Source organism: Hirundo rustica, chromosome 17 (genome assembly GCF_015227805.2).
Source record: "Hirundo rustica isolate bHirRus1 chromosome 17, bHirRus1.pri.v3, whole genome shotgun sequence".
NCBI lineage: Eukaryota > Metazoa > Chordata > Aves > Passeriformes > Hirundinidae > Hirundo > Hirundo rustica.
The window spans coordinates 7,821,810-7,848,418 of NC_053466.1; the positions used below are offsets into that span (position 1 = coordinate 7,821,810).

At 44.4% G+C, this 26,609-nt stretch overlaps 4 protein-coding genes across 5 annotated transcripts in view; 3 read left to right on the forward strand and 1 right to left on the reverse strand.

Annotated features, from left to right (window-relative positions):
• The first annotated feature begins 304 nt into the window (after positions 1-304).
• On the forward strand, positions 305-6,460 carry UFD1 (ubiquitin recognition factor in ER associated degradation 1). Of its 2 annotated transcripts, XM_040081204.2 has the most exons (12): positions 305-387; positions 530-662; positions 1,372-1,404; positions 1,821-1,942; positions 2,248-2,378; positions 2,770-2,842; positions 3,332-3,400; positions 3,927-3,992; positions 4,279-4,326; positions 4,688-4,776; positions 5,149-5,230; positions 5,659-6,460. In XM_040081204.2, the coding sequence occupies exons 1-12, from the start codon at positions 385-387 to the stop codon at positions 5,731-5,733; spliced, it is 924 nt and encodes a 307-aa protein (XP_039937138.1). In that variant the 5' UTR covers positions 305-384; the 3' UTR covers positions 5,734-6,460. The 2 variants fall into 2 exon arrangements, with proteins under 2 accessions (XP_039937138.1, XP_039937139.1); XM_040081205.2 differs by lacking the exons at positions 305-387; positions 530-662 and adding an exon at positions 744-840.
• A 197-nt stretch (positions 6,461-6,657) lies between these two features.
• C17H22orf39 (chromosome 17 C22orf39 homolog) lies at positions 6,658-7,702 on the forward strand. The gene is made up of 3 exons (XM_040080896.1): positions 6,658-6,713; positions 6,802-6,969; positions 7,529-7,702. The coding sequence occupies exons 1-3, from the start codon at positions 6,687-6,689 to the stop codon at positions 7,652-7,654; spliced, it is 321 nt and encodes a 106-aa protein (XP_039936830.1). The 5' UTR covers positions 6,658-6,686; the 3' UTR covers positions 7,655-7,702.
• Positions 7,703-8,360: 658 nt separating this feature from the next.
• On the reverse strand, positions 8,361-11,098 carry MRPL40 (mitochondrial ribosomal protein L40). Its single transcript, XM_040080895.1, has 4 exons — positions 11,022-11,098; positions 10,351-10,434; positions 9,181-9,336; positions 8,361-8,811 (listed from the first exon to the last, which is right to left on the reverse strand). Exons 1-4 carry the CDS (start codon positions 11,069-11,071, stop codon positions 8,502-8,504), a joined length of 600 nt encoding a protein of 199 aa, XP_039936829.1. The 5' UTR covers positions 11,072-11,098; the 3' UTR covers positions 8,361-8,501.
• A 364-nt stretch (positions 11,099-11,462) lies between these two features.
• The window catches only part of LOC120760639 (protein HIRA), a 32,528-nt gene continuing 17,381 nt past the window's right edge, over positions 11,463-26,609 (forward strand). The window contains exons 1-10 of the mRNA XM_040081117.2: positions 11,463-11,575; positions 18,446-18,508; positions 19,265-19,375; positions 20,164-20,254; positions 20,748-20,842; positions 21,685-21,780; positions 22,593-22,753; positions 23,649-23,816; positions 24,343-24,456; positions 25,961-26,031. Coding sequence (XP_039937051.1) covers positions 11,539-11,575; positions 18,446-18,508; positions 19,265-19,375; positions 20,164-20,254; positions 20,748-20,842; positions 21,685-21,780; positions 22,593-22,753; positions 23,649-23,816; positions 24,343-24,456; positions 25,961-26,031 — 1,007 coding nt within the window. The 5' untranslated portion in view covers positions 11,463-11,538. The remainder of the gene's footprint in view (positions 11,576-18,445; positions 18,509-19,264; positions 19,376-20,163; positions 20,255-20,747; positions 20,843-21,684; positions 21,781-22,592; positions 22,754-23,648; positions 23,817-24,342; positions 24,457-25,960; positions 26,032-26,609) is intronic.

A 26,609-nucleotide genomic window follows, 5' to 3' on the forward strand; every position in this document is an offset into this window, starting at 1 on the left:
GCTGCTGGCCAATCCCGAGAGGGAATGGGCCGGAAGCACCCTGCCAGGCCTTGTCTCCGCTTCCGACATCTTTGCTGAGGGCGAGTTGTTCGCTTTGCCATTGAAGAGGGCCCGGCGAAGGGGCAGCGGGGCTGCATCAGCACCCGGTGACCGAAGAGAAGCCGAGAGAGCAGAAGGGGCTCCCGGAGATGGCCGCCTAGGAGGGTGTGAGGGCAACCTTCCGCCCTCACCCACAATGGCCGCCCGAGAGGCCGGCGCCGCGCGGCACGCCGGGAGGGGCGGGGCCGTGGGTGGGGCCCGGCACAGCCCGTGAGGCGAACGAGCGGCCCTGGCCCGGCCCGGCCCCGCGGCCCCGAGGGAGCGCCCGCCGCCGCCGCTGCCGCCATGGTGAGGCCGGGGGGCGGCCGGGGAGGGGCCGCGTCACGGCGGCGACACTTCAGGAGCCCTCAGTGGGTGCTGCGACACTTTGCGTGCTGTAGATACTGATAATTGCGTTCTTCTCTGTGTGTTGTTTTTTTTCCTCCTCTAGTTCTCTTTTAATATGTTTGACCACCCCATCCCCCGGGTGTTCCAGAACCGTTTTTCAACCCAGTACCGCTGCTTCTCGGTATCCATGCTTGCCGGACCTAATGACAGGTCAGATGTGGAGAAAGGCGGGAAGAGTATGTGCATGTTTTATTTTGACTAATAAACCTGTTGGAAGAGTGTTTGTGAATAGTGTCAAGTAATGCAGCTTTTGGCCAAGACAGCAGGAACGTTGAAAACATGGTGACAGAGCGCTGAGCACCCTGGGTGGGGCTTGGAGGAAGGAGGAGGGGTCATCTTCCATTGCATTACTCGGTAATTAAAAATGTTTACCAAGTGAGTTGGGGTTTGTGAGCATTAGAAGGAGACAGTCTTCTTCTAGAAAGTTTCTTGTTACAATCTTGTATCTAGCGTGACCCATGGAAGTTTGTGGTTAAGGAGTTTCTCCCCTCACTGTCTTATACTTCATTTAATTTGTATAAAGAAAGTAATAGATTGGCCAACTTCATTTTCAGGCTGTTAGACTAAAGCTATGTTGTTTTGAGTTGGTATCGATTGAAGAGCAACAAATAAATAAAATTAGATTTGGGGAAAATTTTCTTTAGGAATAGTATTGTAAAACCTTGTCTTCTATTTTCCCTCATTTTAATTCTGAAATCTCCACATAGCAGGGATATTTGTCATGACTGAGTCTACTGAAGTTTCTGTCTAAAAATGAATATGCAGATTTTAGAATCTGCCCTTTTTTCAAAAGAGATTTTAGAGAAAGGAAGGATAAAATTGTGTGTTATATACTCTTGTACAGATGTACATTTCCTAATTTTACATTCTTATTCATTTCTGCAGTAATTATGCCACCATCAGCTTTGGATCAACTCAGTAAGTGAATACTTTATTCTGGAATAACAACATTGGAAATAGGAGCAAACGTGTAGGCAAATGCCACAGTATTTTAGTTATCTATTTAAGTCTTGCATAGGCACTGTGAGAGTAATTAGTTTAAAAAAATGTATTTTGAAGGTATTTTTTCTGTCAGAATGAATGGGGCTTGTCTGCCTTGAGGTACAGACATCTGAAGTGTTGGGCTCCCTGAGTGTTTAACATTCTGAGTGCGATGCCAGTGCTGTATTTGTGTATCTCCTTTCTCTGTAGTTTTCAGCAGTTGGAATAATGGTGTGAAGGGAATCCTCTCCTATAGTCTAGCCCATTCTCTTGGTGATGTTCCAGCTCTGAAAGCTTCAGAAGTCTTCTAGGGGCTTTTATCAAAGAAAACTTTATTTCTCCTTTCTCACCAGGCCGCCTTAATATTACTTACCCCATGCTGTTCAAGCTGACCAACAAAAACTCCGACCGAATGACACATTGTGGAGTGCTTGAGTTTGTGGCTGATGAGGGCATCTGTTACCTTCCACACTGGGTGAGTTGCCTCATGCTGGACTGTCAGAACCTGAAAAGTAGGATTAGCAAGTTGCCAAGTTTAATATTAAGGAGGTGGAGTGTTTCCTGACAGTGCCTGTCTCTGCTGCTCTCTACAACAGCCTTCAGTTCTGGCTCAGGCTGCCCTCTGCAGAAGTTTAACTAGGAAAACCAGACTGCTTTTAACATGCACCTGACTGTTCTTCCTGAAATTGAATGTACACAAGAACTGATAAATGCAGGGGAGAGATTTGAAAACATCAGACGCATTGACACGGCTTTGTGTGTTTGTTTCCGTTCTTGCAGATGATGCAGAATTTGCTGCTGGAAGAAGGAGGCCTGGTGCAAGTGGAGAGTGTGAATCTGCAAGTTGCTACTTACTCAAAATTTCAGCCACAGAGTCCAGATTTTCTTGACATCACCAATCCCAAAGCTGTGTATCCTTCCTATTCAATTACGGAATAAGGGGAATTTTTTTCCTTCCAAATTGGAATGATCAAACAGAGCTAGCTTTTCAGGTGTGGCTCATATACTTCCAGTAGTGCATGGCCACTGCTGCTCCTTCTGAGAACAGAAGGGATGGAGAGCTGATGTACAGAGATGTGGTCAACTGTTGGTACAAGTGTAACCTGAAGAAGTGTTGGCTTAAAATCCAAGGAGTTTTGAGTGTCCCTTTGAAGAACTTGTACATCCTAATACTTAATAAAATCCTATCTGCAGCGCTGATTACATATTTGAGAAAATAAGGATCAGAGATTTACAGTGTGGTAACTTTAAGGCTTTGATGTCTCACTGGAAACAAATGTTTCATCTTAACATACTCTAAAGACTGGAAAACGCACTGAGAAACTTTGCCTGTCTAACTACTGGGGATGTTATTGCCATCAACTACAATGAAAAGGTACAGTTTAGAATTGAGGGTTATACCCTAAGTTCAGTTGTTGGATGTTGGTACTAAAGCAGTCAACCCAGAGCTGCGCAGTGTTTTGGACAAGTTATCCCACATAGCAGATTTCACAGTTGATTTTCTACTGGAGGGAAAAAGGAGTCAGCTAAGTCTTTTTCTGAGCTGCTGTTTAAATTTCTTTAGACTCACAAGAAAATTAATATATATGCTGCTGAAGGTTTTACAAGTCAAGGGAAAGAATTTATCCTCAATTCAGAATTTGTTTTCAAAAAGGCAGATTAAAGTACGGTAAGAGTGCAGCGAGGTACAATAATGGGTTCTCTGGCTTCTAAGTTAAAAACTTTTGCTTTTAAGTTCTATAGAGACCCTGCAGTATCTAGTCCTCAACATAAAGATACTTACTTCAGTTTCCTTCAAGCTGTCTGAAGGGAAAGGGCTTTCCTTACACATAATGCAATCATAAAATATCTGTGGCTGTTTCAGATCTATGAGCTTCGGGTAATGGAGACCAAACCAGATAAGGCTGTGTCCATCATAGAGTGCGATATGAACGTGAGTTAAAGCTGATGGGGAAAGTCTGCCCTGGCTGTGTCCTCCCCAGGGGAGAGGGCCCCTGTGCAGTGATAGCTCTGCACACCCAGCCCAGCTGATGCTGCAAGGGTGCAATCTGTGGGGTGGGGAAGGTGACTCACTTGGGAGTGCTCGTGTGCCTTTGTAACCCCATCTGTGATCCTGATTAGCCCTTCACGTGCCATCAGGTGACTGCAGTGCCTGGGATCTCATGTGTAGCTGCAGAATGTTTTATCTGAGTTTTATTTAATAGCCTTGTCTTGATTCATATTCCAGTGATATTGTGGAGCTGTTTTACTGCTCTGTCTCCATTACACATCAAGGTTCATTCCTAGGAGGCTTGGTCATTTTTTAGTTCTGAGTTAAAATGTTTAATAAGCAAATATTAGTTCTTTTTAGATCAAATGTAGTGATAATAGTTAATGGAGTTTTGAGGAATAGTAGTATAAAGCTTATGGTTTAAAGAAAAATATTATTCATGGGATTTTTCCTTCTTTTGTGTAAACAGGTGGATTTTGATGCTCCTTTGGGATACAAAGAACCAGAAAGAAGTGCACAACATGAAGAGACCACAGTAGGTTAAGCTTTTCTTCTTCCAAAATGCATTCTCTAGAAGTCAGCATTGATTGTGGGGGGAGCAGTGAGTGCCAACATAATTTTTTTTTTTTTTTAATTTAAATAAATTCTTAGGGTAGATTTGACTTACCAGAAGCTTTTCCACGTGTTACTTAGGAGACTGTTGTTTACAAACTGTTGTTTTGGATTGTTCTGAAGTTTTGTTTGGTCAGAAATACTTGGAACTGTTTTCTTATTATGCGTGTCAGAACAGGAACAAAAGGAACTTGTTTTTTCCCTCGCAGGATGTGGAAGCAGACCACAGTGGGTATGTGAGTGACATAGGATTTCGTGTAAGTGCCCTATTTCTGCTGGTTTCTGAATGCTGTAAAATGGTGAAGGAAAGTTGTTCTGAACAACTGCAAAACATTAGTACCTGTTCTTAGAGACGCTTGTTATTTAACTGGCAAGTTCCTGTGGATGTTTTGTGTGATCACAGCCAGGAACAGCATGACTTGCTCTCTGCAAAGGGCAGATGGGAGGCTGAGACAGACCCCCACACCCACGACTCATCAGCTTATATGTACCGGAAAGAAGCATGCTGAATTAAATAACTAAATAAAAATTGCTGTAAGATTTTATGGAATATAATGTCCTTGTGCAGTGCGCTTTCCAATGCCAGGAGTTAAATTAAAACTCGTTACACATCCATAGGCGTTCTCTGGATCTGGGAACAGATTGGATGGCAAGAAGAAAGGTGTGGAGCCCAGTCCCTCACCGATTAAACCAGGAGACATCCGAAGGTATGTCTGTGTCATTCAAGTGAAGGATCAGTGCTTGGGCAGAGTTTTAGGTTTTTTTCCTCGCTCCTGCAATATAAACAAACTGATTTCATCATGAGTTTGCTTTCAGAAAATAAATAGTCTTTTTTATCCACGGTCTAGTGGAAACATGCCTGTGGGCAAGCTTCCACAACAACTCCAGTTTCTGATTATTCTGCAGCCTGTGCCTACCTTCAGAAAATAATTCAGTGGTTTAACTCTGGGATTGTTTAGAAATGAAAATGTGCAGTCAGTGTTGGTATTACACTGACAAACACAGAATAGATCTGTCTGTGTTCAATTTAGTGGTAGGTATAAAACTCACTTCATCATACTTTTATGCTTCTTTTCCAGAGGAATTCCCAACTATGACTTCAAGATTGGTAGAATCACATTCATTAGGAATTCACGTCCACTGGTCAAGAAGGTGGAAGAGGTAAATAAAGTTGAATTCTCCTCAGTTTTGCACAGAATTAGAACATTAGAACTAAGATCCAAGTTTGTGGCCCCTCTCTCTTTCCCCTTGACTTTTTTACTGCATGCTTCCATTAAAAAGTAGTAGTAGTTTACAGTGGTTTGAGTTACGTGAAGCAACCACCTCTGATGTCCTTGTTACTGATGGAAAAAGGTTGGCCTGGTGTCAGTTTATTAAGCCAGTTGGCTGAAAGGCCACCAAAATGGTATTTTATTTTCAGGAATTTTTATTGCTGGAATTTTAGGCTTTTATCTAGGTTAAGGATGTGAAATGTCTACAGTCAGTGGCTGCGCTGATGGAGCTTTCTTGCTAACAATCGTTCAGCTTTCATCACACACAAGAAGTGGGCAAAGAGCTAAAACCCTTTTCCTTTCTTTCTTTTTTTCCAGGATGAATCTGGAAGCCGGTTTATTGCCTTTTCAGGAGAAGGCCAGTCCCTGCGCAAAAAAGGAAGAAAGCCCTAAGTTGTGGTACCTTCAGCTAGCTAGGGGGAAAATAAAATAACAGTTGCAGCATCTTGGATCTTAGTAAATGCAGCTGAGAGATCGTTTTGCAACACAGAAACACTTAATAGATGTTTCAGTTTCGTGTTTAGAGCTGGAGCTGTCAGACTGTCTTAATTTTCAGCTGAAAATTAGGTTCTGGGAATTTGGAAGAAGCTTTTTGTATGTGTTGTAAAGAGGGGAACGTAGGTGTGTGATAAACCTGAGAAGCAAAACTAACAAGCTCTACCTTACTAAGGGCCCAGTTCTTAGACTACATCCTCCCCTCATCTCCTGAGTGATGATGATCTCATGTTGCTCTGTGCTTGGTATTTTCCTCACTTTATATATATTTTGCCACAACTTCAGATCAGCTTTTTGGTGTGGTGCAAATGAAGGGTGAGTTTGGTGTTTAGGATTTTAGTGCAGGGAGTCTCTTTGAGCTTAGCTTCAGGTGTTGGGTTATTAGTCATTCTAAGCAAACCCTCTGTAACTGCTTTTTATATTTATAATTAATAACATGCCTTTTAATAGTTCAGATACTATAAAGTAGTGTAGCAATCTCTTGGCGCGTGTAAGGAGAGGAGAGACCCGGTGCCGCTTTTGGAACGGTGCGAGTGTATCCCGTGCGCCCTCGCGTGTGCCGGCGAGCGTTCCCGTGTGCAGCGCTGGCTGTGCTGAGAGCCCCAGTAAAAGGTCCTGGTCCCCAGCTGCGTGCCCGTGTGCTGCTTTTGGACGTACCCGAGACCGGGGCTGCGGGAACGGGCGGGTCCGGGCGGGGGCTGCGGGTCCCGGCGCCTCCTCCGGCGGCCCCGCGGGCTGCGCTCGTCGCCTGCCATTGGCTGCCGGGCCCGGGCCGCTTTGTGCCGCCCCTCGCCATTGGCCGGGGCCGCGGGTGCCGCCGTAAGCGCGGCGGCCATTGGCGGCGGCGCAGCATGGCGAGCGCGGACGGCTCCTGGCGGGTGAGCGGGCGCGGGGCCGGGATCGGGGCCGGGATCGGGATGGGGCGGGCGGCGGGACTCGGCTCAGCCCGGCCGTGTCCGTCCGCAGCCGCCGCGGTCGTGCGAGGACTACTGGGGGGAGTGGAAGCACTGCCGCGGGCTGCGCCACGCCTTCCACCACTACTACGCGCACGGGGAGCTGCCGGACTGCGGCCGCTGGCGGGAGGACTACGAGGCCTGCCGCGCCTGGGAGAGGGACCGCACCGCCGCCGCGCAGGTACCGGCCCCGCAGTCGCAGGCCTTGGGGAGGGTTTGGAAAAGCAGGCGCCGACTCGGAGCGGAGATGGGTAGGATTGTCTTAATATCCAGCGAAGGATCCAGGGAGTGTTTTCAGTTTTCAGCTGTAAAAGCTCTTGATTTCTGTTAGTCTGACATTTCCTTCCTAATAGGAAAAGCCGCCACGTTACAGGGCAAAGGCATTCCCGGAGTGTGTAGAAATGCCTCTGGGTACAGCCCCGCGGACACCGGAGGACGCGAGCCCTGCAGCACAGCTACAGCGTAACTCCTCCCTCCCGCCAGCCTGAGCAGCTTCTGCCGGGGAGGCTTCCGCTGCAGCGGGGCTCTCCTTCCTTACTCAGGAGCCAGAGGCAACACATAAATCTGACTTAGTTAAAAACTTGTCCCTTGGCTTACGTGGATAACATTTAGCACTTCTGCTTAAGCGTGATAAATTTTTATTTTTTTCTTTTATCTCAAATATTCACAGCAGGAAATCAGCTCTGTATGACTGGAACATCCAACACTATTATGGTAATGTTATTTTTCCTGTATTTCAGGAAGCTTTGTGCAAGAGTGAAAGAGCTCGAGTTATGGAAAAACAGAAATATACTCCAGTGTGGAAGCTCAGGAAGAGCCCACCACCTGACTGGTATCTACCACTTGACCATGATAAATCAAATTAAGACTGTTTTCTGTGTTTGGTCGGTAAAATAATACACAATTCAGAATTATGCTGGCTTGTTTTTTTCTTTTCCTTCCACATTATCTTGAAGTTATACAACTGTAGCTCTGCCCTGCAATACTTTAGCACTCACTCAAAATACTGAAATTTTCTTTAAACACAGAGTATTTTTAAGGGAAATTCGAGGTACTTAATTTGATTGTGGTCTTTTACTGCTGTCTTACACTTCAGGATTTCATCTCAGCAGGCACCTTCCAAAGTAATGCATACATCTGTAGCTCTGAGGGCCTCTTACCCTACCAGCTGGAACAAGGTACCTACCCCAGGCCTGCCAGATGGGGAAAAAATACCAGGGTGGGACTTCCCTTGCCAGCTCAGGATAGTCACAAACCCTGGCATTTAAAAGACATTTCCCAGAATCAGGATTGTGGTGGTTGAAGAGCTTTTCACCTGGGAGCTGCACTTCCTGAAACTGCCCCTTTGTGGAACTGCTCTCAAATGGTGGGGTGTGTTGTGGCAGTATTCAAAAGTACTAAAAAATAGAGGTTTAAACTAATGTAGAGATCTGGTTTGTATTAGGGCAAACCCATGGAAACTTAGTTACAACAGTTACATGGCAATATAAAAAAAAAAAAAAGGCTTTGCCACTATGTAAAGTTGTGTATCTTTGCTAGGTGAGTTATTACCTGGATAGTCATTAAAAGACAGAGATTTATTTAATTTATTTTTTCACAGTCACATCCTGCAGTGTTGTAACCCACAGGAAAAATTGTTTATTCTTATTGCAGCCTTTTTTCCTGCAGTCGGCTCAGCCCCTCTGGCGGCTGAAGCAGGAGCTCCTCCAGGTGTCACTGTGTGTACACCTTGGTGATGTCGATGCACTTCCCTTCGGGGGGATCGTAGCCAGGAAGGGGAGGGGTGTATCGGGGTCCGTCCCTCTCGAAGGGGAAAAGCTCCTCGTCCCTCCGGATCGCTGCCTCGTACAGCTCCTCGGATTCCAGGCGCAGTTCCTTCAGTGCCTCTTGCTGAGATTCTACCAGGGCCTTAATTGCTTGCTTTTCTGCCTCATCTTGTTTCTGCTTAAACAAACACCACTTCTTCAAAAGTAAAACTCTTCTTTCAGACTCTTCGGGAGAAAGAGCGGGAAGACTTCGCACCCTGGTGAAGAGAAGGGTAACACTGTCGTAGAGAAATACCCCGACTCCAAAGACCAAACTAAGCAAAACAAAATGCCAAAACAAAAAATCCCATCACCAGGCAAAAAAGTCCCACCAAACCCAGAGAATACATTGAAGTCACTAATAATTTAGTCAGTCTGTGAGGTCTTCTAGTCACTCTAACAGGGAGTGCAATGTTTTTCATTATTTTTACCAAAAACAAATAGTATTTCCTTTCCACATTTTTGTCCTGATGGACACGTGGTAACGTGGGTAACGTTTTGTACCAAGGCTGACACTATGTTGCAGTTGTCCAGAGAGAGAAATTCACCGTGAGTGCAGGTGCATGGTGAAAGACAGACCTACTGACCTGTTGCTCTCTGAGTATTTAAGTGGTGTTATAAAATCCTCAATTGGAATCAGTTCTGGGGGAGCTTTTTCCAACTTTTTAAGCTTTTTCTTCATACGCTCCTTCTGTGCTTGCTCTTTCTTCACATCCACTTTCTTTTTCTTCTTTGGTTGTGCTCTACAAGGGAAATAGTAAATCAAAGAAGATATTTTGTCCTTTAATTCAACACCAGCAATGTTCACTTTCTTTTCCATTGCTTAATTTGGTCCCTGACATAATTTCCAGCCATTAGCTTTATTCAAGTAATGTAATTTCCAGGAGCCAGTGACGTGTCTGCTGAGATTTTCTGCAGAGAGAACTCTTAACTGCCTGGGCAAATCAATTTTGTGCTGAACATCAGAATGACCTGAAGAAGTTCCACAAAAATTGAATTAGAATTGTTTTAACTGGCTCAGAGCGCAGCACAGCAGATTTATCATCCAAGTGGCTTGTGTTGGGAAGGACCTGAAACCTCTTGTGGTTTTAAGCCCCTGCCATGGGCAGGGAAACCTTTCACTACACCAGGTTGCTCCACCCAACCTGGCCTTGAACAAATATTCCTGTTATATTAAAGAAGACTGCAAGTGGTTCTATGCATGCTTCTAAAATTTCTGCATTTGGAGAAGTTCAGCCTGTAGATGTTACTTCTCTGTGCAGATCCAAGATATTACTGCACACTCCACAAACACAAATTGACCCTCATTCCTGCCTGGCACACTGAACAAACAACATTTATGGTGTAAAACAGTCCCTCTCCAACAGTACCTAAGAGCTACCTGGGTATTTTAAGTGAAGCTGCATCAAAACAAAACCAGACACTAAAATGTGGCACAGAAACACACGTGGGCTGCCTCTGCCTTCACAGCATTTCTGGTTCAGCCAGGCTTTCACTGGTGTTGCCCAGCAGGGAATTCTGGAGCACTGCATAAACCCCAACATTTCCAGCTGCCTTCTGTGGTTGTGCTACCCACAAGCACAAAGTGATAACTGCATCAACTCTGAACGCTCCACAAGAGGCCAACAGTTCCTAACTGCTTTGGCACACAGAGGCTTAAACATGTGCAGTTAAAGGTTACGTTTGGACTTGGGAAAGTTTGTGTTCCCCCAGTGGATGAGAATGCTTCAGTGTAACGCCAAGAAAGCTGTACTCACCTCACAGGGAGGGATGTCCTCAACTCCAACAATGAGCTCTGCCAGTGACTGCCTTGGAGCGGGACCCTCTGGGGCAGCCAGGAGCTGCAGGAGGAAAAGTAACAAAGCATGAGGAGAAGGTGACTCTGGTGTCATTGATTCTGCACAAGAGCAATTTATTATTCAGGTATTACAGTGATGAATTTTGAACCATCTTCAGCCACTTCATTCACGGCAGGATACAGTGTTTGCCCAGAGACGGCCTCAAACTCTTGAGCTAGGTAACAGATCCCAAATATGGACTGGTCGGTGCGAGCCCACAGGATATCGAGGGGTAAAACAGACACAGTTTTTGGATAGGTTATAGCAGTTTTATTTTTAAGCTCTGACAATGACCCCTTTGAGGAGCTGGTATGGGAGAGATCAGACCACCGCCAGATCTCCAGATTAGGAGAGCGATGTCGATTGTCGTATCTCGGCGGGTGTCACGGAAGGACGAACCGGCCCAAGTGCCGAGGCACCCATCGGCTTCTCCCGGTGCGGGGGACCAACGCGGGCCCAGCCCGCCGGGGGAGCCCGGGCGGGGGCCAGCCCCAGGAACGGGCAGGCACCGCGGCTAAAGGGCGCTTCCCGGGCTCCCTCCCCGCGGTGCTGGGGCAGGGCCCAGTCCCAGAGCGCGGCCCCAGCCCTACCTGAGCCGGGCCCCGCGGAGCCCCCGCGCCGCCGCCGCCGCCGCCCACATGGCCCCGCGCCCCCGCCGGCCGCGCTCCGAGCCCGCGCCCCCCGTTCCGGCGCACAAACGTTCCGGCGCACAAACGTTCCGGCGGGCGCCCCGCGCCGATCTCCCTCCCCACTCCGCCCGGCAGGGGGCGCCCGCCCGCGCCGTAGGGGGGCGGCGCCCGGCGGGGGAACGGCGGGGTCGGGGGCGCTGTTTCCCGCCGGGCCGGTTTGGCGGTTGCCAGGCGCCGAGTTCCGGCGGTGCCGGATCGCCGGCGGCGCCGGGCGGGGGATGCGGCGGGGCGGCGGCGGCACCGGGACATGGAGCGGCGCTGAGGCGGCTCGGGCCGGCCGGGGGCGCGGGCACTGCGGCGCCGGGCGCGGGCCATGGTGGCCGGCGGCCGCTGAGCGCCGCGGCCGCGGAGGCAGCCCGGGCGGAGCCGCCCTGGGGTCCCGAGGGCGGAGGCCGGCGGGGTTCCCGGGCGGGGAACAATGAAGCTGCTGAAGCCGACCTGGGTCAACCACAATGGTGAGGGCCGGCCGGGCGGCAGGTGCCGCGGGCCCGCCGGGCGGCAGGTGCCGCGGGCCGGCCGGGCAGGTGCGGCGGGGGAACGGGCGTGCGGCACACGCGGGGGGCGCGGGGCGGGCGGAGCCTCGGGCCGCTGCCGGGCGCTCCCCGGGCGGCCGCGCCTGCCGGACCCCGCCGCACCGGGAGCGGCGGCGGCGGCAACAAGTCCGCACCCCGCCGTCCCGGCGGACGGGAGCGGGAGCGGAGCCCGTTCTCTGGGGCCGGGCGGGTTCCCAGGGGCGGCGTGGGGAGAGCTCGTCCCGCGGGACGGGGCTGGAGGGGCCGTGCTCCGCAGCCCCTGGGACCCGGCCCGCCCGGCACAGCCTGTGTGCTGGGGACAGCCGGGCTCTGCGGGGAGCGCTGCGGGCTCTGGGGGAACGCTGAGCTGCCTCCGCCGGCTGGGCACGGCCGCTGGGCCACTGCGTGCTTGAGAAAGTGCGGAGGGATAGTTTGACTGGAGTATAGTCCGTGCAGAAGGAGAAGGAGTTTTGTGCAGAGGTCGAGGTCCCCTCGGGATGAGTGTCCAGGCAGGGTGAGCGGGTGTCCAGTGCTCTGCACTGACCACCCGGGTCTCACATTGCTGAGACAAGTACAGTGTTCAAAGTCCTCGAATGCACTAAGCTGTGCTATCGTTTTCCATGGAGGGAAAAGTTTCTTCCGACAGTTCTTTCAAAACAACTCCCTAAATTTATGTAGTGTCCTGTCTGCCAGTCCTCTGGTGATGTTGAAGAGATGTGTGAGATAAAACAGCATAGACTGAAGTGTCGGTACTGACAGAAGGCTCTGTACTTTCCTTGTGTGGCAAATACAGGACAGCATCAGTGTTTATGTCATATTTACACTGCTTAGGGTGAATTTCTGGATTAATACCTGTACTGTCCCTGGTGAAGCAGTGGGAAGAAATCTAAAGTGAAGAGCTCACTTCTGTTTATGCAAGTTTTGCCCTCAGATTCATGGGTACAGCTTTATTTCAATTGCAAGTTTTATACTGTCAATGTACAAATGTCATTAGCTGGGTTCATGTAGCGGATTGGTATCTAGAATAAAACTAAGGCCAGGTTATTCAAGCTGGAAAAGCGTGCTTTGAGTTAAAAACCCCAGGCACAACTTTCCAGCGGCCTTTCTGCCTGTTTTGTGTTCTTTGTGTTCATGCTGCAGATTTTGATAACTATTTAAGCCTCGAGTTGCCATTCGTGTGCACCTTTACTTGGCCTGCTCTCCAGGGACTCTGTAGGCAGCAGATGGACTCAACCTTGTAACCAAAGGTTGTAGTGAACTGAAAAAAATGTGGAAGTGCTTTATTTAAGATGTTTTTTACATTTCTGCTTGGTTACTCTAAACAAATGTAGCATTTACATCTTAATCTCTGGCTGCCTGTGGTCAGGCTGTCCTGTGCCTCCGTGTGTCTTCAGTGGGAGCACAGGAGCAGCTGAATAAAAACTTTCAGCCTGAGTCTTTGGAGATTACAGAGATTAGATCTGTATCTTCTTTCCTTATTTTTTAATGGCTGCACCTTTTGGTATGGGTATGTATTTGAAATCTGCAGCAATTTAGAACACATCCAACCATTGCAGAACACAGGCTTCAGCCAAGCAGAGTTTCATTTATAGAGCCCTGTGATAGTGGATAATGCACTACACAGGGCCTTGATATCCTGAATTTTACTCTTGTTTCTGCTGCCGACCTTTTGGGATGAGTTTGGCCGAGACACTTTGTCATAATTTCACCACATGCAAAACAGACATTTGCCACCAGCTCCATTGGTGAGGTGCTGTCAGGGCTGCAGGGTGTGCAGGACAGTGTGACAGTCACACATTCCTGTCCTTGGGGCAGGGAGTGCAGGGTAAAAACCGGAGAGTTTAGTCAGCCTCTTGTAACGTACCCGCGTTCCGGATCCTCCAGGCTTCGCTGCGTGTGAGGAGTCTCCATCACTCCTGATGGGCCTCTCTCTTGGCTCTGAAACCTCTCCAGAAACAGGGTGAAGAGAATTTCCTCTGTGTGTGCTGCAGACTGTGATAATTCTTATTCCTTTGAACAGTTGCCTCGCTGTTCTCATTTGTGAGTGAGTCCTGATAGCAGGGCTGGCTCTTCCACACACCCGATCCAGCTGATGTCTTTTCAGCCTTTTCCTCTTCCCACTCGGTTCGGGGAGTTTTGTTTTACTGAATGGACTGGAATGAAGCTTCCAGGCATACATTCTCCAGGAGATAATAGACACTAGAAGTGAGTGTTGTAGCCAGGAAATCCAGCACACCTGGGGATTGTGTGCTGCACAGCCGAGATGCCGCGCACTTATGGTAAAAGCACTTCAGCACATTTTGGCTTTACAGGTTATTGCTGTGGAGCTCTTCATGTCACTTTTTCTGAGTGCTTATTGGAATTATTTCTTGCTCAGATGCATTTTCTATGAGCTTTTCACACACTTAATGGGGTTTATTAGATTTTGCATGGAATCCTCATTACTGCTGTCTTCTTCTCTTGCATGTGTCTTTGACTTAGGGCAAGGAAGAATATTCAAAAGCGCAGTCTGATGGTGGGGTCGGGATCAGATGACTGTAAGGTACACGTGGAGTTCTTGGCTTCTCCTTCCCAGTGTTGCATTCAGTGCCTCTGTACAGATGCATCATGCGTCCAGCAGCAGCCTTTACATACTCAGGGTTTTGAGAGCCCAGGTGCTTAAAGACAGCTCATGCAGGCAAACACTGATCCCTGTGGGAAAGGAAGTCCCTTGCTGTTCCAAGAAACCCTTGCAAGCCCCAAGGTGCTGCTCATGTATAACAGCTTGTGGAAACTGGAGCCTGCTGTTGTTTAAATATAGGCATGGAGTTTATCTCTCCAAGCTGTAATGGTGGAATGTAAATATTTGAATTGATTTCTGAGTCACGTTGAGTGTTGCATATCAGGTGGGCTAGAAGCAAATTGAATAGAAAGTCATTCATTTGGGGGCAGAAATTCACCTAAAACTGTTCTTATATTTCATTGATTATTGTATAAAGCTCAACAACAAGCAAAAACGATGCAATGTTTAAAATTACATCCCTGGTGTAACTTTTTTTAAAGATGGGATCTTCTCCTTGGATTGCAGTTATCTTACTTAGATCTTTTTGTTCCAAGCTTGTTTCATTATCAGTATTTCTTTAAGTACATAATGTATATTTGGGTTCTTTAAACAAATAAGCCCACAGGACATCTGGTATATCATAAGGTGTTCTGTTTTTAATGAACCTGGTTTGCCTCCTCCTGCAATGTGATTCTGGGAGCTTCAATAATTTAAGCAGATCTTCTTTTAGAAACTACTGCAAGAGGTCAGAGTGTCTTAAAAACCACTGTGTTAGATTTTGGTGTTGCTGCTTAAATATCGCATTTTGTTTTGGTGCATCATTACTGTTGGGAAGCTCAACACATCTCCAATTAGGAGCATGGAAAGCTTCAGTCATTTGAAGCAGGGACCTTGTGCCTTTTGGCTTGTCTCGACAGGAACTAACAACATCATCTGATAAAGACATGAACCTGGGGAAGAAGGTGATTGCTATCAAATAATGGCTCTGTCTTCATTATTTTGAGAAATTGAAGGAAGTGAAGAAAACCCCAGTATCTGTGCTTGATTTGTGAATTACAAATAGTATGGAGCAAGTCTTATGGCTTTAACCTGTTACAGTTACCCAGCGCTGTAGGTGGCATTCTCTAGACAGTGGTACCCCGGAGGAGAGAGCACCCTGGCAATGACTTTGTCATGCTGAATTTCTGTCCTGTGATGTTTATCTGTTCTTTTTTTCCCAATTAGTAATTGGGCATTGAGTACTGGGCAGATCATTGTGTGTCATTAGTTACCTGTGGAATAAGATCCCTTCCTGGATCACAGTTGAGCCATGTAGGAAACTTTGTTGTCCAGGGTTTCATTTATTATTGCTGCCTTTCCTGGGTGCAAAGTCCATACCTTCTTTAAACTTCACATATAAAATAATGCCCTGTGACCCGACAACTTTCACTGAGGTCTTGAGTTTTTAGGATTATAACCATTTATGAAAATCTGCTCAGTGCTTATTTGATTGAACCCCAAATCTAGGAAAATTAGGAAAAACCTAAAAATAAAATGTTATCCTGCTGCGTAAATATATGGATAGTTTGTGTTTGAACATATGGTCTTCAATGCCATTTCTCATTTGTGTCATAAAACAGAGGAGAACTGAAAGTGACTTGCAGTGACCAGAATGATCAGAAGTGTGAGACACCCTTTGTACAAGGAGCAAGGGGGTAGAATAGGACCCTGGGCGAGGAGTGGGATCATTGGGCTGGGGATGTGATGAACACAGCTGTGAGTGGCAGAAAAGGGATCAGTGCTGAGTGATTTTCGTTCACTGCCCTTCTGTACAAGAATTAATTGTGTTAAAGTAACAAATAGCTGCTGCAGATCCATGGTGTAGGAGGATCCTCACAGGGTCCGTGGCTGAGCAGTGGATCTCTTTCTGTAGGGGCTGATGGTAATTATGGATCTGACAAGTGGCTGATTGAATTTATAGAAAAAAGCCAATTGAGGGCCCTTGATTGAAGAAGTCAGAACTGTAATTTCTCTGGAGCTGGAAGATTATCTTAGGAAGAAGCATTGTGCAGATCCCTAGAGACCTATCCAGTGCTGGTTTCTGAACACAGAGTACTGGACTTGGTGGCCGTTTTCCCTGGTGTGGCTAATTTTAAGCTTTTATAGTGAATTTGTAGCTAAGTTACCTCTGGCTCTTTAAGCAAAATAATTTGCTGAGTTTTTTCAACCCCATACATAGATCTGTGAAAAATCTTTGCCCAGGAGAAGGGAAAGAGCTGAAGTTTCTGCTTCTGTAGAGTTGTGCTCTTAAGATAAGGCAGGAATTGAAGAGGCTGTGGTAGTTTTAAACACGTAGTAAAGGAATGGAAACTTATATCATGTCAGTAATTTTTGCAAAGCAGTGGGTGCAATGACATTTTTTTTGAGTGTGTAGCATATCTGCTTTGTCTCAACAGTAATGGTAGAGGTGGCTAGCTTGCTGTTCTTTCTGATTTGCAAGTTTTCTCTTGGTGCAAATGATACAGAGGCAAAATGAGCCAGGTCAGTAGAATTGAAAGGTCTTTGATAGCTGGCTTCCCACTCTGCCCTACACATCTAATGGCAAATACCAGAGTATAGGAGCTCTTCTTGCCCAACACTTGATGCAGATTGAAAAGGTCACCTCTTCCACCTCTGAGGTCTCCAGAATGGCTTTCTCAGTAAGTGTCAGTAGACCCAACTATTTCAAATGATGCACTGGTTTAGTTTAAGGGAACTTCCACGTTTTGGAAAGGGTAAAATAAGTGTTTGTTTCTTGCTTGAGCTTCTCTACATATTCAGCTTAGCCCTGAATGTTGTATTTGAGTTAATAGAATAAAAGTGGGATCCAGGCACAACAAGCTGAAGGAAAACCACAGCTCATGTGTGTCTTAGCTCATGTGTGCTATGTGGTCTGAAGGACTTGGGAGGAATGCAAGCTGAGTGCCATCTTTCTGTGCTTAAGGTCTTTGCTTGGCTGCCTGTAAAAATTTTAAGGGAAGTCACATGTCAGAGTTGCAATATAAATCCAAATAAAACAAACCTTAAAACAAGTCAACATAAAGGATACAAAAGTCAAAATGAAGCTGAATGTGTATCCCTTAAAAAGTAAGAAATGGTGGGTATTTGGATAAGGATTTTATTAGGAGTTTAGAGTCAAGGTTTCAGTTGCTACAGTTGGACATAAAACTTGCTGTTGGATAAGATCTCCGGGTTTTTATCATTTATGTCTTAACATCTCTTGAAGATACAGCACAAGATTGACACTCATGGGAAATTTATCAAGTCATCTTGGTGTGTGGGTACTGGTACTTTTGGCTGTTTGATAAATTGCCTCATTTTATAGTGGCATATATGTGATCTTGCTTGCAGAGGCGTTCCAGTTTGAAAGGGTTGGAAGTGCTGCCAGAAATTCTTTGGATGTGGAAATCGCATGCGTGTTCTTTCAAATAATCCTTAGCGTAGCTCTTTGAGCATCACTGAAAGGCAGGAAGCTTGCTGCTCCCCTCTTCCTTTTCCTCTGCAAAGGTTCAAACAGCTGTGAACACAGAGAGTGAATATGAGCCAGTGGTTAGAGTAGAACATGGAGGTGAGGGCTTTCTGGTTTCCAAAGCTCTTCCCCAGTTTTGTTACAGAGTTTACATTCTAGTAAAATTATTAGCTTTCTTCTGAAAGATGTAGCATATGGAGAATTGAAGGATTTAAGAGTAATACTGCTGTTGGTTAGTCATCCTCTTTCTACATGGAAGCCACAAAATCAAAACTAGTCTTTGGGTAGAGGAGTTTCATTAAGAGAAATTAAATTTGAGACAGGTAATTGTGTGACCAACAGATGCAGCCTGAGACTGGGAAGGATTTAAAAAAAAAAAACAAAAAAACCCAAAACAGAAACCAAAAGAAGACTTGCTTCAGGTCATCAGCTAATGAACTGTAGAAAGCTGGAAGGAATTCCATACTCAAATACAGTTTTGCCTTGTTGGCACTTGCTTTGTGGTATTACTTTGCTTTGAGGTATTTGGCATATCCTGCTGGATTAAGTGTCCCTGGTTATCGCTGGTTTTTGTGGCATGATAACTTCATATAGGCTTTTAATAGGCTGCCATTTCTGTCAGCAGGCTGCTCTCACTCTTGTAGTCAGCTGTGACTCTTACACCTCGAGCCTTTAGAAGAAGAAAGTCGCTTGCCAGCCAGAAGAGTTATGGTGGTTCTGGTGTTACTGCATTCCCTTGAATGTAAAACAATTCAGGATGTTGCTGCTTGTTCTCTAATTCCAGGAAAGCCAATATTTTCAGTGGACATTCACCCAGATGGGACCAAGTTTGCAACAGGAGGACAAGGTGAGTCTGTGTACTGCTAGGAGGCGGAATTTTGGGTAATGATAATAATCTTGTGCCTCCACAGCGCTTGAATTGGCTTGACCCTTTTAAAAAGACATCACTTTTATCTCTAAGAAACAGATAGTTATGTAAGCTGTTAAAATGTGTTGGGAAGTGCTGCTGCTCCTGCAGGAGGCAGGGTTACGTGTTCTGATGTCCTCATCCCCTTGGATGTCATTGAGATAGTAGCTGCTATCAGTGATTGAGCCATGCCATATGGGCCAAATTTCCTTTTCATTTGAAGAGGAACTGGATGTGCAGTGGAGCTTTTTCAGTTGCTAAATAGCAGAGCTATTGGGACAGAAAAATCCAATTATAAAAATAGAATAGCTTAAGAAATTTATGCAGAAATATTATTTGGCTCACAATAGTGAGTAATTTTATGTTGGCTACAATAATTGCAATTTAGTATTTGAATATGTATCTTTTCTCTTTTAAAATACAATTTTATTACAAGTAGTTGTCCTTATAGTTGGTATCAATTATGTACAGTATGACTTTTGCACAAGGCTGTATAATTTATTTTTAATGGCTTCAAGAAAAATAAAGCACTTCTGAATTGGTCTAATTATATCTAAGCAACATCTGTATTCAGATGTTTCCAAAGTCCCCACTGCAGTCATGCCTACATTTTCACATCTGTTCTGGAACTGAGATGAATTTGAAAAGCTTTTTTTGCATGTATTTAGAAGGGGGGTGCTTTTTGGTCTCTGACAGGTCAGGATTCTGGCAAAGTTGTGATCTGGAATATGGCTCCAGTCCTGAAAGAGGAAGATGAAAAGAATGAAAATATCCCCAAGATGCTTTGTCAGATGGACAATCACTTAGGTAACAAACTTGGTCGGTTGGGTTTTTTCGTTCCTGACTCTTGGTAATTTGCCAAAGCACGTACGTGTCTGTAATTGCAAAGATCTTGCCTGTCCAGTGGTGAAGAGTCAATGAAACACAGCAGAGTGGTCTCATACTTTGGCTGTTTACTTTTCAAGATATTCAGCAGATATTCAGTGTTGTTAAAATGTGAGGAAATGTGCAGAGGACTATAGATACCTTTAGAAATCTCCTCCCTATAAGCTTTTCTCGGCTGTGGCCATAAAGTATTTGATTAATGCACGTTCTGAGAAACTGGGGAGCTCTGAAGGAAAGAACAGGAGAACAAGTAAATGTAAAAGATACATCACATGAAGTATATTGGTTATAGTTATAAATCATTACATTATAAATAATTACATTTGAAATGAGCATGGTCACCTGACAAGTTGTCTCTTCTTTCTTCAAAATATGCCTTTCCTTCTTTGCCCTCTTAATCCTACTTTATTTCCCAGAATAAGTTTCCTTCATTAGAGGAATATTAATCTTTCTTCCTTCAAGCCTCTTTTGGTGAAGCTTTTTTAGATAAGGAATAGGGTTTTTTAGGTAAGAAATTCCTCAGCTGCTACTGAAAGATAAGTACCAATTCATTTATCTAAAGCAGACAGAGTAACTGCTTTGAGTGGAAAAAGCCCACTTAAATCCTAAATGTCTCCTGTCCTGCTTATTTGTATTATAAATCCTGTCTACAGTCCAGAACCACTTATTCACATATTTCAATCTTGCAATCTTTCTTTTCTACGTTTCAGCTTGTGTGAACTGTGTGCGATGGTCAAACAATGGAGTTTACTTGGCTTCGGGGGGAGATGACAAGTTGATTATGGTGTGGAAACGAGCTGCGTAAGCATGATTCTTCCTTCAGCTTTATATTTCACTTCAAGTAGGTCACTCTGGGACATCTTAGTGCTTCCTGCCTGTGCTGGCCTTTGGTAAGCTCAGTGCTCCACCTGGAGCTGAAAGCTGGGACACCAGAGCACTGGGGTTGGAGATGTGGCTTGCTGTCCTCTGGGCTGCAGCCTGGCTGCCTGGGCAGTCTCTCTCCTCCGGAGGAGCTGAGACATTTTCTTCTGTTCTTGGAGAAAGCTTCCTGGTGAGATTTGAAGAGTCACCTTAAACGTTACCGTTTTATGCTCTCCGTAGAAATTGTACGTTTTATTGGAGCTAAAGTTTTAATAACTGGAATTACTCTCTCTAAAAACAGTAGGGTTTTTTTTCCCCTCTGTATTGTAGGAATAACTGACTATAAAACAGAAGTTTACTGTGCAGCTGATTTTCTTTAAAAAAAGTGAGGAGCTTGTGGTGATTCTTTTATAACTGTTTCTGTTTTAATTAGGTACATTGGACCTAGCACTGTGTTTGGTTCTAGTAGCAAACTTACAAATGTTGAGCAGTGGAGGTGTGTGTCGATTCTCAGAAGCCATTCAGGGGGTAAGTTTAAAGGTGTTGAATGAACGTAATTTGCTTGTATTTGGAAAAAAATTGCTTTTCAGCATCACGTTCTCTTGTTTGAAATCTATATATTTGGCGGCAAGTCAGCAATTTGTTTTAAGAGCAACAATGAAAATTTTAAAAAGTAGAATTTTTAATGAAATGCAATTTTCATACAAGTAACTTCTGACAAGTGTGGTATGTAGGAGAAAAATTAACAACTAAGAAACTTATATTTTGCTATTTTCTGGTTTAAAAATTAATCTGAATAAAGAAAGCTAAACTCTAATTAAATGTTCACACTAGCAGTGTATAATCTGATTGGCAAAGAACATGTTTTGATATATGTAAACCAAAGAATATCAATATTTATTTAGAAGAAAAATATCTAAAGAGCAATGCAAAAGTTGAATAAATAAATAATTTCGAATGCATTTTGCATCTGCTGACATGAGCTGTGATTAAAATCAAGATGAAGATTACTTTGATCACTCCACGTGTGATGGAACAAAGTGAGTGCATTGTAATAATAGCTTCTGTTACTTTTTCATTCAAAACCAGACCAAGTTCTTTGTGCAGGCATTAGTACTTGCTACAATCACTACACGTTGCATTTGTTCCCTTTTGTTCATTTCCTGACCCCCACTGAACACTGGAAGTTGGGGAATCTCACTCCCAATGAGTGTTGCTTTCTTACCTTCCACTTTAGTGAGGTGGACATCATTTCTCAGTGATAGCAAAATATTGCTACAGAGAACACAAGTTCTTTGTAAAAAGACTTTTTGATTTTCTGATTGCCTCAGATCAATCTCCTAACTGGAAACTTTTCTTTTCCCAAACAGATGTGATGGATGTAGCGTGGTCTCCACATGATGCCTGGCTGGCATCCTGTAGTGTTGATAACACTGTTGTCATCTGGAATGCTGTCAAATTCCCAGGTGAGTGCTCTAAAGATGTGCCAGTACGTAAAACTTTGTGCCAGTCTTCTTTCCTTGGGTGTATTTCACCAACTTTTCAAACCTCTAGGAGGAAATGGGTTCTGTATTTCGAGGTGCCACACCTGCAGTCAGGCAGGTCAGTTCTTCCAGGTCTGGATGGTGATGAGCAGATTCCACACTGCTGCAGACAACAGCTGCATTCAGCCTGTGCTGCTGAGTTTACATCAAAGTCACGATTGCATGTGTTTATTTAGGTGCCATTTATTTTAATTTAGACTTTTCATTTTTTTTAAAATTTAATTTTTAATAGAAGCTAACTGTGCACCCTCTCAGCCTCTCCTCCCACAGGCTGATAAGCAAGAATGTAACTGAAAGTAGGTTACCAGGTCTGCCAGCCTCGTGTGTCTGTTGAGTCACAACTTTGACTTGGTTCACACTTGCTGCACAAAGCTGGATTAGTTGTGATAATCTTTGGGTGTGGAGCAAAGGGTGAATGTTTAACTGAAATTCCAGTTCACGTGCTGCTTTCCACAGCTTCAAAGTGCTGCTCTGAAGCACTGGGACTCTGCTGCTCTTCCTCCTCTGTCTTCGAAAGAGTTTTGCACCTCTTATTCCGGCCAGAATTCTCCTTACCACTTTTTTATATCAGGTTTTTTCTTAAGTACAGGTTCCAATTTGGTTGATATATTGTTTCTACACTAAAGGATGTTATACTTAATACACTGTTTCAAAAATGTTGTAAATTTTCTCCGCACTCTGCCCTAAAGGAGGTAGCAGTAACTACTCTCTATTATTGATTTTTGTGTGCACAGAAATTCTTGCCACTTTGAAGGGGCATTCTGGCTTGGTGAAAGGGCTGACCTGGGATCCTGTTGGAAAATACATTGCCTCTCAGGCTGATGATCGAAGTTTAAAGGTGTGGCGGACCATGGACTGGCAGCTGGAAACCAGCATCACAAAGCCCTTTGATGAGGTACTTCAGAATGGGACTGTTCAAAGTGAATTCCCTTAGAATGAGTGAAAACTAGAAGAATAACTCTGATTCTGCACAAACGTGAATTAATTGAACAGTGCTGAATCAAATGAAGCTCTCAGATAGCAGCTTCAAAAGGGGGGAAAAAAATAATTACTTTCTCATAAAAATGTGATCGATTAGAAACTCTTATTGCCAGTTGTTATTGTGGATACCAAAGGTTTACATGGGTTATGTAGACAATTAAGTAAACTTCTGGAAATGTAGTGGTAATTCTGGGGAAGTGTTGGCACACTGATCACGACAGTCTGACATTCTTCCCTGTGCATCTTCTGCTGGCCACTATCAGAAACGAGGTAAGTGCTTAGGAGGGATCTTTGGTCTGGCATCATAGGGCTGTTAGGTGATGACTCTGATGAAGAGCTCAAGTTTGTGGGGACAGAAGCTGGTGGGTGGTGAGTGGAGTGTTCTGCAGTGATCTGAGGGTATTGTGATTAGTGCAGTTGCTCTTTGGAATAGACCTTATCTGCTTCAATTAGCCTGGAGGCTGCTGTGGCAAGCTGAAATCTCATCATTAGTGCTTGCTGTTTGGAGCCCTGTTACTAACTGGGACTCTGATAAATCTGAGGAAACAGTATCCAAAAAGATGTAACATTTGTGTTTCCTTTAAAAAAAAGTTCCCTGAGTTCCTTTCCTCCCCTTTAAGTTACACTACATCACCATCATAAACACGGCCAAATGCTGACAATTGTGTGTGAGGTCATTCTTTTATATTCACAGGAAACTTACTTTGTAATCATATTCCCTAAATCTGAAATTTCAATAGTTTCTATTACAGCCCCTTTGTTTGCCAAACACTTTTACAGCTCTGGTATGGGTTGTTTTTTTTTGTCAGTGTGGAGGGACAACTCATGTGTTGCGCCTTAGCTGGTCACCTGATGGTCACTATCTTGTTTCTGCTCACGCCATGAATAATTCTGGACCCACTGCTCAGATCATTGAGAGGGATGGATGGAAAACCAACATGGATTTTGTAGGGCATCGCAAGGCAGTTACAGTAGTGGTGAGTGAGTGATGGTAATTTATCCCTGAAGTTAAAACTTGTATGTGTTTTTTGATAATTTTATGTATAAATGGGACAAGAGGGGAAGATGGGTGTCAAGATCAGTAAAGCAAATGCATGGTCCTGATTAAAAAATGTCAACTTTACATGTTGGAAGCAATCAGGTTGCTCTTGTGATAAGAGAACTGAATGTAGATGAACGAGACAAGGGGGAATACAGGAGCATGTTAGGAATGTCAAACATCAACTTCATTGGCTGTTCAGTGACTTGATTAAAATGATTTAGGTTTCCAGTGGGTTTCTGATCCCTAGTAAAATTCATATTGTTTGCCTTTCCTGGGAAGGCATTCAGAAAGCCCATTAAGAAAGCCTCTGCAGCTTTTATCAGTGCTCTTAGAAAGTCTGGTTCAGGACTTTATTTATATGAGTATGATTTTTCACTCTTAAGTGGAAAATTTGCTCTGAAAGCAGATCTCCTGCTAAAATGTAATTACTGTGATAAAATTTGGGCCTCTCATTTGTTTAGAAATTCAATCCAAAAATCTTCAAAAAGAAACAGAAGAATGGGAGCTCCACCAAGTCAAGTTGTCCCTACTGCTGTTGTGCTGTCGGTAGCAAAGATCGATCCCTTTCTGTCTGGGTAAGTGGTTTCTTTGCTGCCTTTGAATTAACGTGGTCATTGGATAACTTGGGGGTTTAGCACAAAGGTCATATGTGCAGCATTAGGTCTTACATTTACTTTCATGTTTAGGGTTTTTTTGTCTCTTTTGTTGCAGGTTTAGCTGGGGGTGAAGGAAGTGGATTGATACTAGTTAATTTCTTTAAAGGCAAGAGCAGTTAGAAGCCAGGGGCAGAGTGTGCCCTGGTAAGGAGGATCCAGCTGTCAGGGGATAAAACATTTTACCACAGTTGATAAAGGCAACCTTATTGTCTTCTTTTTACTTGTCTTTTCAAAGGAAAGGAATGTGAAAGTGAGTGAGCTTTTTAAGTATTCTTTCAAGTTTTTGATACCTAGTTTGGGTTTTCCTTTAAAATCTACACTAAAATTTTTATTCTGGCTAAGAGAAGAGTAGCTGTTTTCATATTTTTAAATGCAACTGGATAATAATACAGGGAATCAGTTTAACTGACTTGCAAAGTTTGTGATGAGAACTTGTGCCAGAACACACCAATTGCTAACTGCAATCTACTATTTATAGATTCCAGTGTGATATTTATCCATCAATCTCTGGATGCATGACTAAATCTGCTTCTGGTAATGGCTACCAGTGCATACCCGTATCAGAGTATCACTCAGTATATTTTACTTTCTATTTACATTATGAAGATTTCATTTGGAGTGGCTGTTGAGGCAACAGAAGGTAGTACAGAGATGCAAAGTTGTGAGTTGTCTTTGCCCTGAGGAGCTTAATAAACTTATATAGAGTACAGAGCTATGGAAGCATAAATAACTACTGAAGAGGACAGTGCCACTGCATCCGTGAACCTGTGAGCATCAAACTGCCTTGACCATATCTGAATGAACCTCTGCTTCATTTCAGTTGTACTATACACTAGAGATATTAACTCCGTTGGTTTGACATTAAAGAGCTTAGACTGTCGAATTTAGAGCAGGTTATTGGAGCTTTCATATTCAGTTCTTTATCTTAAGTGCAGAGGAATCCTCTTTAAGAGTAGTTGTGAGCCAAATTCCCTTTGCTCTTGATAGGTTTCACTTTCTCAGACAAGTAGTCTGAGTGAGGACATGGAAACCTAATCTGTTTTCTGTCTTCTTGTGCTGGGAGTTTGCAGCATCCTCATCTCAGTACAGCTTAGAATAGAAGCTGTCTTTTGCATCTGTGGAACTGCATTTGGAGTGGCTGAGGGTGTTTTATGACTGTGGTGTAGAGGCAGAGTTGATGAAGAAATTCAGTCAGTGTTTCAGAAAGGAAAGGTGGATGTCAGCTGTTCTTCTCCAGAGCTTTTCTGTCCCAGCAGTGGAACAGGTGGCTTGGTGCTTCAGATGTACCACCAGGCATGCAGCTGTCTCCTGGCCAGATCTTGTTTGGTGCCTATTGTGAGGCTCTGGGAGAGTGTTAATGTGCTACTATCTGTGGTAGTGTAGAACTTCTACATTTCTGAGTGTTGTTTCTTGTTTTCTTAAGCTCACATGTCTGAAGCGACCTTTAGTTGTCATACATGAGCTGTTTGACAAGTCAATCATGGACATCTCCTGGTAAGTTGATTTCTGCTGTTTGTCATGGAAGCCAAAGCATTGTTACCAATTTTAGATGTACTTATTAGGTGGAAATACCTTAAAGCAGTACGGATTGAGCTTGTTGGGACACAAGTAATTGGTTGCTGAAGCATCTTTGGTAATAATACGAGCAACTAGCACGTGGCCACCTGAGATCATTGACTGAACAAATAGTAATGTATTTAGAGCAAGAGACAGTAAAACAGCTGTGGAATGAGTTTCTTCTTGTTATGATTCTCTGACATAGGTTGTCTTAATTCTATCACTTCCTCACTTCTGAAATTCTCCCTTAATAGTTACAACAATCTCTTGCTGGGTTTATACTGTGAATTTTAAAGCTTGCAATTGTGTAACTTCCTGGTTTCTGTGTGCCATGTGGATTTTGCCATGAAGCTCAATGAACCACAATAAAAAGTTTCCAAAACCAAAACATTTTTCTTTCATTAGCAGATTAAGACTAGAAAGCCAGCAAGTGGAATATTTCGTGAGAAGTGCTGCTATTGTTATAGTACAATAGCTTTGAATAGTTTAGTTTTCCTGTAGTGTTTTTTATTTCT